The sequence below is a fragment of the Rhododendron vialii genome, chromosome 7a (genome assembly GCF_030253575.1).
Source record: "Rhododendron vialii isolate Sample 1 chromosome 7a, ASM3025357v1".
NCBI lineage: Eukaryota > Viridiplantae > Streptophyta > Magnoliopsida > Ericales > Ericaceae > Rhododendron > Rhododendron vialii.
Window position 1 is genome coordinate 39,468,105 of NC_080563.1, and position 12,322 is coordinate 39,480,426.

At 36.4% G+C, this 12,322-nt stretch overlaps 3 protein-coding genes across 5 annotated transcripts in view; 1 reads left to right on the forward strand and 2 right to left on the reverse strand.

Moving 5' to 3' along the window:
* Nucleotides 1–1,316: 1,316 nt before the first annotated feature.
* LOC131332478 (protein FAR1-RELATED SEQUENCE 5-like) lies at nt 1,317–5,113 on the forward strand. 3 transcript variants are annotated; one of them, XR_009201668.1, is made up of 3 exons: nt 1,317–1,411; nt 1,974–2,034; nt 4,638–5,113. XR_009201668.1 is itself a non-coding variant. In XM_058366747.1 (3 exons), exons 2-3 carry the CDS (start codon nt 2,132–2,134, stop codon nt 4,445–4,447), a joined length of 2,241 nt encoding a protein of 746 aa, XP_058222730.1. In that variant the 5' UTR covers nt 1,317–1,411; nt 1,974–2,131; the 3' UTR covers nt 4,448–4,537. The 3 variants fall into 3 exon arrangements, 2 of the variants coding, with proteins under 2 accessions (XP_058222730.1, XP_058222728.1); XM_058366747.1 differs by lacking the exon at nt 4,638–5,113 and adding an exon at nt 4,360–4,537 and having other exon boundaries at nt 1,974–4,284; XM_058366745.1 differs by lacking the exon at nt 4,638–5,113 and having other exon boundaries at nt 1,974–4,538.
* Nucleotides 5,114–5,442: 329 nt separating this feature from the next.
* Nucleotides 5,443–6,988, reverse strand: LOC131332488 (uncharacterized). Its single transcript, XM_058366761.1, has 2 exons — nt 6,900–6,988; nt 5,443–5,878 (listed from the first exon to the last, which is right to left on the reverse strand). Exon 2 carries the CDS (start codon nt 5,874–5,876, stop codon nt 5,508–5,510), a length of 369 nt encoding a protein of 122 aa, XP_058222744.1. The 5' UTR covers nt 5,877–5,878; nt 6,900–6,988; the 3' UTR covers nt 5,443–5,507.
* Nucleotides 6,989–12,182: 5,194 nt separating this feature from the next.
* LOC131332485 (serpin-ZX-like) overlaps nt 12,183–12,322 on the reverse strand; it is a 28,120-nt gene continuing 27,980 nt past the window's right edge. The window contains exon 3 of the transcript XR_009201669.1: nt 12,183–12,312. The gene's annotated coding sequence lies outside the window, so the exon portion shown is untranslated. The remainder of the gene's footprint in view (nt 12,313–12,322) is intronic.

Here is a 12,322-nt window from a genome sequence, read left to right on the forward strand (position 1 = left end):
AGATATTTTGTAGAAAGGGATTTGTTTGTATAAATAGGTTGGAAGTCTTTCTCTCTCATATATGTAATTTTAGGCTTAAGTTTCTAGTTTTCTCTCTAAAATTTTTCATTGTTAGTCTTTCAAGTTTTTCAAGTTATTTCCTTAAGAACTCAAGCAAGTATTTGTCTTATGTTAATTTCTCGTTTATTAATGTTATAGCTATTAGTTGGATCTTCATATAAATCAAGTTTATTTTCGTTTTTATCGGTTAAACATATTTTCAATATTTAGCATGATTTCTGGTCTTTTCAATACGTGTGAGTAGTTTCTTGGCTAAGTCTTGGGCTACTCTTTCCCAATGACTTAGGTGGTTATTTGATTCTCAAACCCTTGGGCTTTAAATCATGGTTTTCGGAATGAAGTTAACCTAGCCATTTTGGTCTAAGCGAAGGATGTTAACTCCTTGGTATGTTGTTTAGTCAAATGGTCTTGGCAAGCGATATGTTGAGGGCTCGTGGCCTCCTATGTGTTAGATACATTAGAAAAAATAGGTTAGTTTCATTCTGTTTAATCGCATCTTTTGTTAAACGTAGTCTTTTAAAGCTAAATCTTCCGGGCGTGAGCACGCGGTTGTGACTATCGCTTGAGTTATAATTGAGAACCGGTAACGGCCTAAGTCAAGGGATGGATGATCCCTAGGCTTGCCTCTTTTAAGTTAATTAAACTCTTTTCTAGCCTTTTGCCTTAGTATTTCCTCTTTCAAAGCAAAATCGAAAGTTGGCCGTCTTAAACGCTGAAATCTTTACAAACTACAATCCGATTAAGCTATATTCGATTCTCTGTGGGTACGATCTCGATTTTACCGGTTTATTATGCTACTTACGACCTAGCCCTAAGCTTGGGATTTTCTCAACCTTATATTTGAAGGTGAGGTTGTGGTGCTAAGCAACCTAGTAATGGGTTGTCAAGTTGTACTTGGCTTGAGTGTGAGGTTGGCTAAAAGGTAATTTGTGTAAGTGTACAAAACACATGCACACACTCATTTTATATATATATATATATATATATATATATATATATACAGTTCCCATCTTAAGCGGACGTCCTTATTTAACCAAAATGCGGACTTTTCGTTTAAGCCGTTGGATCTCATCCAACGGCTGTGATAAAAGGGAACGAATTCGCGGGTTAAAAGAAGATGGGTCGGGTAAAAAGACCACGCGGGTCGCTCCAATCAAACACGGGTCTCTCTTCCTCTACCGTACGACTTCGGCTTCTGCAATTTCAAACACACACAGCGATAGAGAGAGAAAGAGCGAAGAGAGAAGAAGAGACGCGAAGAGAGAAGAAGAGACACGAACACGAACGGAAGCAGGAGAAGATCGAAGAGACGAAGTACAAGAAGGTCGAAAAGGAAGACACGATCGAAAAGGTATCTCTCTCTCTGTCTGTTTGAATCTCTGTCTCTCTGTCTGTTAATGTTAGGGTTTTTTGTGTGAACTCAAACAGAGACCACGAAAAGGAAGACGAGATGAACAAATCGAACCCATGCTTTCCTAATTTACCCACGCTTTCCTAATTTTTCAATCTATTCCCCTTCTTCGACCTAATTTTTCAGTCTATTCCCTTTTTCTAATTTTTCAGTTTATTCCCCTTTCCTAATTTTTTAGCCATAATCAAAATCAAGTCCGCATTTTTTTTTTACTGTAATCTAGCTTCCTGCAATGTCATTGTTCTGTAATTTTTTTTTTTTTGAGTTAGGGTCTTCTTTTTTTTACTTAGGGTTTTTTTCCGAAAAAATGAAGTCAGCATTTCTTTTTTTTTTTTTTGAGTCAGGGTTGTTTTGTTTTTTCTTTTTTTGGGCTAGCTATACATTGCCCAAAACTCAACTCAACTATCTTTTCATGCTCTTGAAGTTTCACTTGTTTACCATACGTTTAGCACCAAAATCAGTTTGACTGTGAAGGTTCATTCCTATTTTTTTTTCCGTTTAGATATGGAGATTGATGGACAAGAAGAAAGCGATATGCCTCCACCGACCAACCACCAACGAAGGTCTGTCTCTCTCCCTCTCTCTTTTGGTTAAAAATGCAATTGTGTGATTGAATGCGAAGTTGATCAATTGTTATTGTTTGGTCTTTTGGGTTCTAGTATGCAGTGTTCTAATATGCCGTGTGAATCATCCGGTATTTCTTCTCAAGTAATTTACATCCCCCAAGTTAAGAATGAACTCATACCGAAAATCAACCAAGAGTTTGACAAATTAGAGGACGTTCTAAAGTTTTACAAGGGATATGGTAAAGAGGGAGGATTTGGTGTGCGATCGAGTTCTAGCAGAAAGAATAAAGATTATGTAGTCGTTAGAAAGGAGTATTGTTGTTTCAAAGAAGGGGAGGCGGTCCAAAAAAAAAATACTGAACCATCTAAACGGAAACGGGGGACAACTAGAGAGAATTGTGGTGCAAAATTGGCTGTTGTGAAGAAGGCTGAAAAGTATGTTGTCTCCCAATTTTTTGAGGGTCATAACCACCCCCTTACGTCTCCGAGGAGGGTGCATTTGTTGCGATGCTTTCGTAAGGTGTCATCTGCCAAAAAAGCTTTAGTAGATCAACTATCAGCAGCAAATGTCCCAACTTGTCAACAAATGAGTCTTTTTGAGTTGGAATCAGGAGGTCTTGAAAATGTTGGATGCTCACAACAAGACCTGTATAATTATAAAAGGGATAAGAAGATTTCTTTAGTTGGACATGATGCCAATTTGTTGAAGGAGCATTTTGAGATTGAAAAAGAAAAGAATGCTGGTTTTTATTTTACAATTGAGACAGATGATGAGGGGAGGATGACACATTGTTTTTGGGCAGATGCAACCGCTAGAAAGTCGTACAAGTATTTTGGGGATGTGGTGGTATTTGATACAACTTACAACACAAATCATTATTCTATGATTTTTGCACCTATTTTAGGGGTTAATCACCATAGGCAGACTACTATTTTTGGGTGTGCATTGTTATGTGATGAAAAAGCCGAGTCTTTTGAATGGCTTTTCAACGAATGGTTGAAGGCAATGCCCGCAGGCCCTCCCAAAATGATTATAACTGATCAGGATCTTGCAATGACAAAAGCAATTACTGTTGCTCTTCCGAATACGCTTCACAGGTATTGCATGTGGCACATTACGAATAAGTTTTCCGAAAAAATAAGTGCATTGGCCTACAAAGAGCATTATGCGGAGTTCAAGAATTGTATATGGAATTCCGAGACCCCTGAACAGTTCGAGGCTGGATGGGTAGAGGTGGTAAACAAAGCTAACTTATCCGGCAATGATTGGTTAGAAAACTTATACGAAATTCGTGAGAGATGGGTTCCTGCATACGTGAGACACATTTTTTCTGCTCACATGACTAGTAGTCAAAGAGCCGAAATTACTCATGCATTTTTCAAGAGGTATGTGTCTAAAGAAAATTCATTGTTGGAGTTTGTGACGCGGTTTGAGAGGGCACTTTCCAAAGTACGCCATAATGAGTTGGATATGGATCATAAAGACGTCAATGAGAAACCACACTTGAAAACTATGTATTCCATGGAATCGACAATGAGTGAAATCTATACAATTGAGATATTTTACATGTTTCAAGAGGAGCTCTTTCAAAATGTGGCGTATAAGTTGACGGCAACAAACGAGGATGAACATCATTGTGTCTACACCGTTCAAAGGGTAAAAGGGAGTGGTTTGAGGGTTCGTGAGGTTGTGGTAGATAAGTTGTCAAACCATGTCCGTTGTAGTTGTAAGATGTTTGAGTGTGCCGGAATTCCTTGTCGGCATATGTTGGCTTACTTTTCTAGAATGCAAATGGATGATTTGCCTAATGAATACATCTTACGGAGGTGGACAAAATCAGCGAAGGCGATGCGAGTGAGAGATGACTTGGGTTCGGGCATCAAAGAAATATATGACATGTCTTTGTTAGAGCGGCGAAATAGACTCTTCCAACTTGCTTCCACTGTAATTGATGAGGCCGCACTAACTGAGGACGGAACACAAATTGTGGAAGAACTTTTGAGTTCGGGTCAAAAGAAGCTATGTGACGTGAAAAAAGTAAGCCAAGATGGTGTAGGGAGTTCTATCCAAATGCCGATTTTTCGTGACCATGGTTTGAAAGAACCACTTCAAGTGAGGGCAAAGGGTTGTGGTAAACGACTCAAGGGAGGGAAAGAGAAGGCTGCCAAGAAGGTTAGGCGTTGTAATGGTTGTGGGCTAATAGGCCAATCGCATGATAAACGGAATTGTCCCAAACTTCTCAACACGTACGTGATTAAAATTTGTAATTTCAATTTAATTGTTTCATTTTTACATGTTAATTGGGTTTTTTTTTTTGTTAGGTCTTCGCAAAATACTAGGTTGAATGACGAAGACGAAGACAATGACGACATTAACTATGACGATGCCGATGATTGTAAGTGTTTATAATAAAACGCATCAATTTTGTTTTGTTTCTTTTATTCATATTATCTTTATTTATGTTTCAGGATGGCTTTGGAACTCCTTACAAGATGGAGATGAGTAATTTCTGTAAAATGCTTCAATTATGGTTGTTTGGCTTTGGACATGTAACTTGTGGGATTTATCTTAGGCAGATAACTCATTGCTGGTTTTATAGTGGTTCCTATATATCCGTTGTCGATTTTCAACTCCTAACTTTGGGAGGGCTAAGAGATGCTTGATATTCTGGACTTCCACACTTTTTGGTGTTGTTGCTGGTATACCAACTTCAAGAATTGCTCCTGCTTTCATTCTATCAAAGTCCGAATGCTGCTGGATTCAGAGATCTAAACGAAGTTTGCTTGGATGTTTTTTCTTTGATTGTTGATGCTGCTCGAAGTGATATTGGCTCAAACTGCTATGGTCCTTACTTGTCTGTTGTATTCCAATAGGTGGAGCTGCTTGGAGTTTCTTAGTGTATATTTTTTCGTTCTGCTTTGGTGAATTTTTCAGATTGTAATACTGGAATTGGAGGGTCTTTTTCTTATGTTGTAATGCCTAGTCTTTTTCCTCTTTTAATCTTTGTATTTGTATCCCATCTACATTGATTAATAAAATTTGCTTTTGCCTATCAAAAAAACAAACTGCAGAATTGTGAGAGTCCTTAGGTGTTTCTATAAGCTTAGAAAGGAAATTTTGAACAATATGACCATTCATTCAAGTTTCTGATCAGCAGAAAAACAGAGTCCTCTTTCTCTCTAAAATGGAAAACTTTTTAAAGTGTACAGTTGGAGGGAAAGCAGAAAAACAGAGTAATATTTCGAGGAAAAAACAGAAAAAACATGCACAAACATTGTCAAGTGGGGTGGGGGAGGGAAGGGTCGCGACCATAGGTATTGAATGTTCCAAACGGTGGTGGGAAATAGGGATACATGGATGAAATGGAGATGAAAGCAAGGTATATGTATCGGTATCGGTTGCTCAAGTTCCAAATTTATACACATCACAAGTTATACATTGTCTTGAACATAAGCATTACATAACCCAACTAAAAGAAAATATACATGACGATCACCACAATTAAAATTCCCACTATTGCTCCAAGTAAGAACATTGCAATGTACACACAAAGTTTCGGCAGCTTGTAAGGAGCTTGGCCATCCATATTTGCTTGCATAGGTACGAGCAACGGTGGATAATCGGTGGGAAGTTGACCAAGTTGAGGAGACGGCATTTGCACATTGGAATGAGATTCAACAAACACACTCCAAGCATTTTTTGCCTCTTCCAATGACGGATACTTTTTAAATACAGCCCCAGAGAAGCGAGTTACTTGTTCGCTACAAGCTATCCAACTTTCATAGATTCCGGGGACTTTTCCAATAAAAACAACGTAATAGAACCTCTTTTCTGCCATTCCTAGATAAAAACATCAAATTCATAAGCAAATAAACCCAAATTTCTGATGATACAAAGAAATAGTGCAGCTTTTGTGAATCTTTCCAAGCCTAGTGAATCTTCCATTCTAAAACCACACAAAATTCATAGACAAAAACAACAGGAAAAAGAAATTTTATCCAGAAATTACACCCAAATTGATCAATCAGTCTTTGCTCATAAGGCAAGATTTTGATCTCAGCAGAAGTATTCAACCTGGAATTTAAAAGACACGGAAAATTTGTCTGCGGGATCTCATTTCCCCTCTTTTGAACACAATGAAATGCCAGTCAGATTATATGAGTCATCCCAATTTTGTCCATCAAATTGCTTAATCTCAACATGGGTTAGTGTTCCAAGATCAACACACCTAAATGTAACAGCTACCCCATCTGGATTTGATCGACGAGTGTAAAACGAGGTTATGCCACACACCTTACAGAACGTGTGCTTTGCAGTGTGAGTGCCGTAGGTGTAGGTCATAATGAATTGTTTCGAATCTCGTAAGAGTTCAAATCTTTCCGAAGGGACAATAAAGTGTGTGTTTCCTCTCATCAAACAGTCACTGTAGTTGCATTGCCAAGCTACAACACTGGAAAAAAAGAAATGCTGAGTTGATTTTCTCGAAAAAAAATCCTAACTAAAAAAAAAACCCTAAGTAAAAAAAAAAGACCCTAACTCAAAAAAAAAAAAATTACAGAACAATGACATTGCAGGAAGCTAGATTACAGTAAAAAAAAAATGCGGACTTGATTTTGATTATGGCTAAAAAATTAGGAAAGGGGAATAAACTGAAAAATTAGAAAAAGGGAATAGACTGAAAAATTAGGTCGAAGAAGGGGAATAGATTGAAAAATTAGGAAAGCGTGGGTAAATTAGGAAAGCATGGGTTCGATTTGTTCATCTCGTCTTCCTTTTCGTGGTCTCTGTTTGAGTTCACACAAAAAACCCTAACATTAACAGACAGAGAGACAGAGATTCAAACAGACAGAGAGAGAGATACCTTTTCGATCGTGTCTTCCTTTTCGACCTTCTTGTACTTCGTCTCTTCGATCTTCTCCTGCTTCCGTTCGTGTTCGTGTCTCTTCTTCTCTCTTCGCGTCTCTTCTTCTCTCTTCGCTCTCTCTCTCTATCGCTGTGTGTGTTTGAAATTGCAGAAGCCGAAGTCGTACGGTAGAGGAAGAGAGACCCGTGTTTGATTGGAGCGACCCGCGTGGTCTTTTTACCCGACCCATCTTCTTTTAACCCGCGAATTCGTTCCCTTTTATCACAGCCGTTGGATGAGATCCAACGGCTTAAACGAAAAGTCCGCATTTTGGTTAAATAAGGACGTCCGCTTAAGATGGGAACTGTATATATATATATATATATATATATAAGTATATAGTCCGTCTCTCGTAAGGACCACCTCATTTTAATAAAATACGGACCTCCTTTTTCCGATTGAATTTCGATAATCCGAGCCGCTCAATGTGTTCAGAACGTGATTTTAAGAGTACTCGCGAGAAATCAGCAAAAAAAATGATCGGGAAGGGCTTCATCCGAGCAGTTTTTGTTTATTTTTTATCGAACGGTTCAAACAAAAAATGCTCCAATGAAGCCCTTCTCGGTCATTTTTTTTGCCGATTTTTCGCGGGTACCCTTAAAATCACGTTCTGAACAAATTGAGCGGCTCGGATCATCGAAATTCGATCGAAAACTGGGAGAAATGAGGAGGTCCACATTTTAACTAAAATAAGGACTCCCTCATTTGAGACTGACTATATAAGTATATACATATCTAGGAAGAATCTAGGAAAGTAACTTTGGGGGGTAAATAGGTTCAAGGCTATTCTTTCTAGGCTTGCATGCATGAACTCTTACAAAAATCTAGGAATACTACTTATGGAAGCAAAATTATGGGATTTGGTTTTGACTTGTCAAGTCAAATCTATGTACTCATCTTATTGCTATTACTCAAGGGATAAAAATTACCCTACTAACTATTGTCCAATGGGCAAAGAGGAAAGATATTCTTTCGAAGAAATATCCTTTTGAAAGTGACATTTCAACGGATAAAAAATACAATGCACTTTCTAGGAAAGTGAATTGACTAGAAAGCAAAATGATGGCTTGATTGTCATGAGTGGGGAAAAATAACAAGTCAACGAAAAGTAAATTGATTAAAGGGTTAGCTTTGGCTTTTTAAAATAACTTGTCAAGGCAAAAGAATGAATAAGGCTTCCAAATAGTCTTTCTAGGAAATTTTTTAGGGTGATATACATACATATATGCATATGTATGCTAAGATTACTTGTAGGAAGGAGAAAGGAATTGATGATGGATCATGGGCTTCTTGATGTGACAATACATAATCATGGTAGCTTGGAAGAATAAACTTGGTCTTAGTCTTGATTAGACAAGTCCATGGTAGTACTACTTTCTAGACAATAGGAAGTCTTATTACTATTACTCAAAGGATAAAAACTACCCTATGAATTATTATTCAAGGGGTAAGGAAGTAATGGTAAGAAAAAGAAGTCTTTGAAATGATTAGACATGAAAGTGAAATGATTACTACCTTAGGCCTAAAAGACTTAATTAGGGTTTGGAAAGGTTTACAAGACTCAAAGATGGTCAAAAATGTTCATTTAGGCGTTAGTGAAATGTAACTAGGTGAAATGGTAATTAGGTTTCTCTAACTAGTTGGTTAGAAGCTAACTAAACTTGCCATGTAGGATTTCTAGCCAAGAAATATACTTTAAAGACTTTATTTTACTCACTAGAAAAATATACAAGTGTTTCTACAAGCAAACTTGTGTTTGGAAAAGGACTAGATTGTCCGATGCTAAAAGATTTAATTTTAAAAGTCTTACATCTAATTATGACGGATTATTAAAGATTTAAAAAGAAATTTTTAAAAGCACATACAAATAATTTTAAAAAATTCAAATATTAACGAAATTTTTATTTACTGAAAATCAGAGTCGTTACAGATTTTGTGTAAAAACAGTTTTCTATAAAAGAGTTTTGAAATTTCAAAAACAGTTTTTTGAAAAACACACTTTATTTACTTACAGTTTTTAAAATTTATGAAAAAAATTTCTTTTTTTTTAAAAAAAGTTTCTGAAAAAAAACAAAAAAAAAATCTGAAAATTTCAGTTTTTTAAAATTATTTTTTGAAAACATTGTTGAGAGAGAGAGAGAGAGAGAGAGAGAGAGAGAGAGAGAGAGAGAGAGAGAGAGAAGGTTTTTGAGTAATGTTGGTGTACTTGATTGAGAAATAAAATTTGGTTATTGGCAAAAAATTGCTAGTTTTGATTATTTAAAGACCAAAATTTGATGAGTTGCTAAGTTTGGTTATTCTAATGTGAGTATTTTTTTGAGCAAATATTGTTAACCTTAGCAACATTTTAGTTTTGCTTATTTCACTGTGGATGCTCTAACACGGTCAAATTTCGTTTGAATAGAATTACGAGTGATATGGTGCAAACAACGGATTTGTAGAGTTGGAATTCCGACAATTTGTTTAATGGATACAAATCGTCACCCAATCTTGTAGATTTTGCGATTCCAGCGAACAATGACACTAGAGCTTGAATCTGATTCATTCTTACCAAACAAGTATTCGCAATTTGTGAAGATCGTTATAGCGATAAAATAATGCCTTGATTAATAATAAGTTAAATAAATTACTTGTGAAACTACATAAATTTAAGGAATTGGTTACTATGTCGTGATCCTGAAAAAAATAAACAAATAAAATTGGAAATATTATGTGATTAGTTGATATTTCCTTTATATAATGTATTACTTTGGATGCCAAATGAATATTAAAAGTAATATAAAATGTTAATCAACGCATTATTGTTCTTGAGTGTCTACTGATATCATTGAAAAGTTTTAATTTGAAAGGACAGTCAACATATCGTCACACTTGATTTACATGATGTAACGTCAATTGCAAAAAAAAGTTTTTCAATTCACTACCCTGAAACCCAAATAAAACTTGAATAAATCCTTTTTTATACCGGAGATTTATAGAAATGGTTCTCCTAGTTTCGCTCGAGTCTCATTTTCGTCCTTCAAGTATCAATTGCAAATCTTTTGACCTCAAGTTTTGTTTTCATACCAAGTTGGTCCAATTGATAACGTTTGTCAGCCAAATTGGACGAAAAAAATCAGATTGAGGGCATACGTCATCAATTAGACCAACTTGGTACGAACTGTAACGTCCAAACTGCCATCGATTTGATTTTTTCAGTCCAGTTTAACTGACAGAAGTTATCAATTGGACCAATTTGGTAAGAAAACCAAACTTGAAGGTCAAAAGAGTTGTAATTGATACTTGGAGGATGAAAATGAGGCTCGGATAAAATTAGAAGGATCATTTATATAGATTTCCCTTTTTATACGGATACTTAAACTTTACAAACTTTAAAAAAAAATGGTAAACCATCTTCTCTTCGTATTTCGATATGAAAAATAATTGATAAAGTATATTTGGTAAAATATCCAATAATTTTTCCTATATACTAAGCCAAGAAATCTTTTCAAAACTTGGAAGTTTTAATTTGGTAAGATTCCTGTAAGGCCAAGAATTATGGTGGCATATCATTATTGATTACTAAACCAGGAAGTCGATCTTCAAAGAACAAGAACAACTGAGGTAGGTTATGGGTTCAACAATACTTTTGCCAACGGTCAACCACCAGTGTACCTCTTTCGCTTGGAACCCAAATAGTCGCCACCAGCCGACCCGAGAAGTCATGAATCCAAATTGAGGAAGAATTTTTTGTAAGATGATTTTCAAATTTATATATACTCATTCTAATTTACTTGATGGTTTGATAAATTGAAGAATGAATCTTGAGATATTGTAGCTAGCTATCATACTATTTGCGCAATTTCTCATTGGTATTGTTCGACATAACATTGTAGCATGCTCATAGTGAGTTTTTTTATTTATTTTTGGTCAAACAGAAAGCATATTAGATTAACTACAAAATCAAGTAAAAAATACAAAGTATCATAATGCAGACACTGCTAAAACAGAGGAAATACAAGAACCATAACTAGGTTCTAAGATGGCCAACCCCCATGGCATCAAAAAGTATGAACTCCCTAGCCGCAAACGGGACATTTCTGGTGGCAATCAACTCCTCTTGTTGAGAACCCAGACGAGCTAAACAATCAGCAACTTGGTTTGCTTGTCGAAAGATATGCGTAAAGGTAGCATTAGTCCTTCCCACAATCCTCTTAGCTTCTTCAACTCTATAACGATGTGCGTGATCTAGAGGGGTACCTTTCTTACAAAGTTTCACCGCGATGCTGGAGTCAGGTTCAATATTAACATTGTACATCCCTTTCTCTAGCATGATAGAGAGACCTCTGTAGATTGCCCAAATTTCCACTTCTAAACTAGATGAGCAGTTAGCTTTCCCAAAGAAACCCATAATCTAGTTGCCCTTGTGGTCTCTAGTGAGTGTTGTTTATAGTACATGTTAATTAATTATGGTTACAATTTATGAATATTTTAACGAAGAGATATTTTTTACACCGCCGGTGTAAACATTTGTTTCCTCCAAATCAATTACATCGTGCCACATTGCAAAACAGTGGTTTCAATCAATAGAACATGACGACGTGGTACAATATAATTGATTTAGAGAAAACAAATGTTTACACCAAATTTATTCTATTTAACGAATAATGTAATAGTAACATTATACGCTAAATCTTGTGTTTCCCAAAGTTTATATGGTACTCCTAGTGCACTTCAAGTCACGTGATCTTACATAAGATTGTATTCATTTGTTGAATTAATGGCATGGGTTTTAGGCTTTCCCAAACAAATCTTCAAATTTGTCGCGCGTGGACTTTTATCAAATTTTGTTAAGCTTTTCTCGAAACTCATAGAACCCTACATCGTATTGGGATCCCAAGTGTGCTTCCACGTCCAAGTTCATTCTCAACCATCAACGTTTCAAAGGAATTGGGAGGTGCTGCAGTGCAGCCGATCCGATCATCCATCTCGGTATAGACGGCTCGGATTAAATCCGAGCTTCTACTAATCCGAGCAGTTGATTATTCGATTCCCAATCTGAGCCGTCAATTGCCGAGATGGATGGCCGGATCAACCGCATTACACCGTGTAGAGGGAGGATGCACTATAGCACCCCGAGTCCCGTTTCAAAGTTGCAACAAGATCTTGTTGTAATGTCACAAGAATTTCAGAGTATACAGTTACCGAGAAAATGACAGGTATATATCAAACAGCTACTTACAATACCATTGAAGGAGTATCAGAAATCACAAATTGCCCACACCATAGTATATATACCAGGTATGTTTTCACCATTAACGAAATACAAACATTGCCAAGCCAAAAAAAACGAAATGCAAACATCAATGACGAAATTAGAACTCACTACAAGCTCAAGGGGA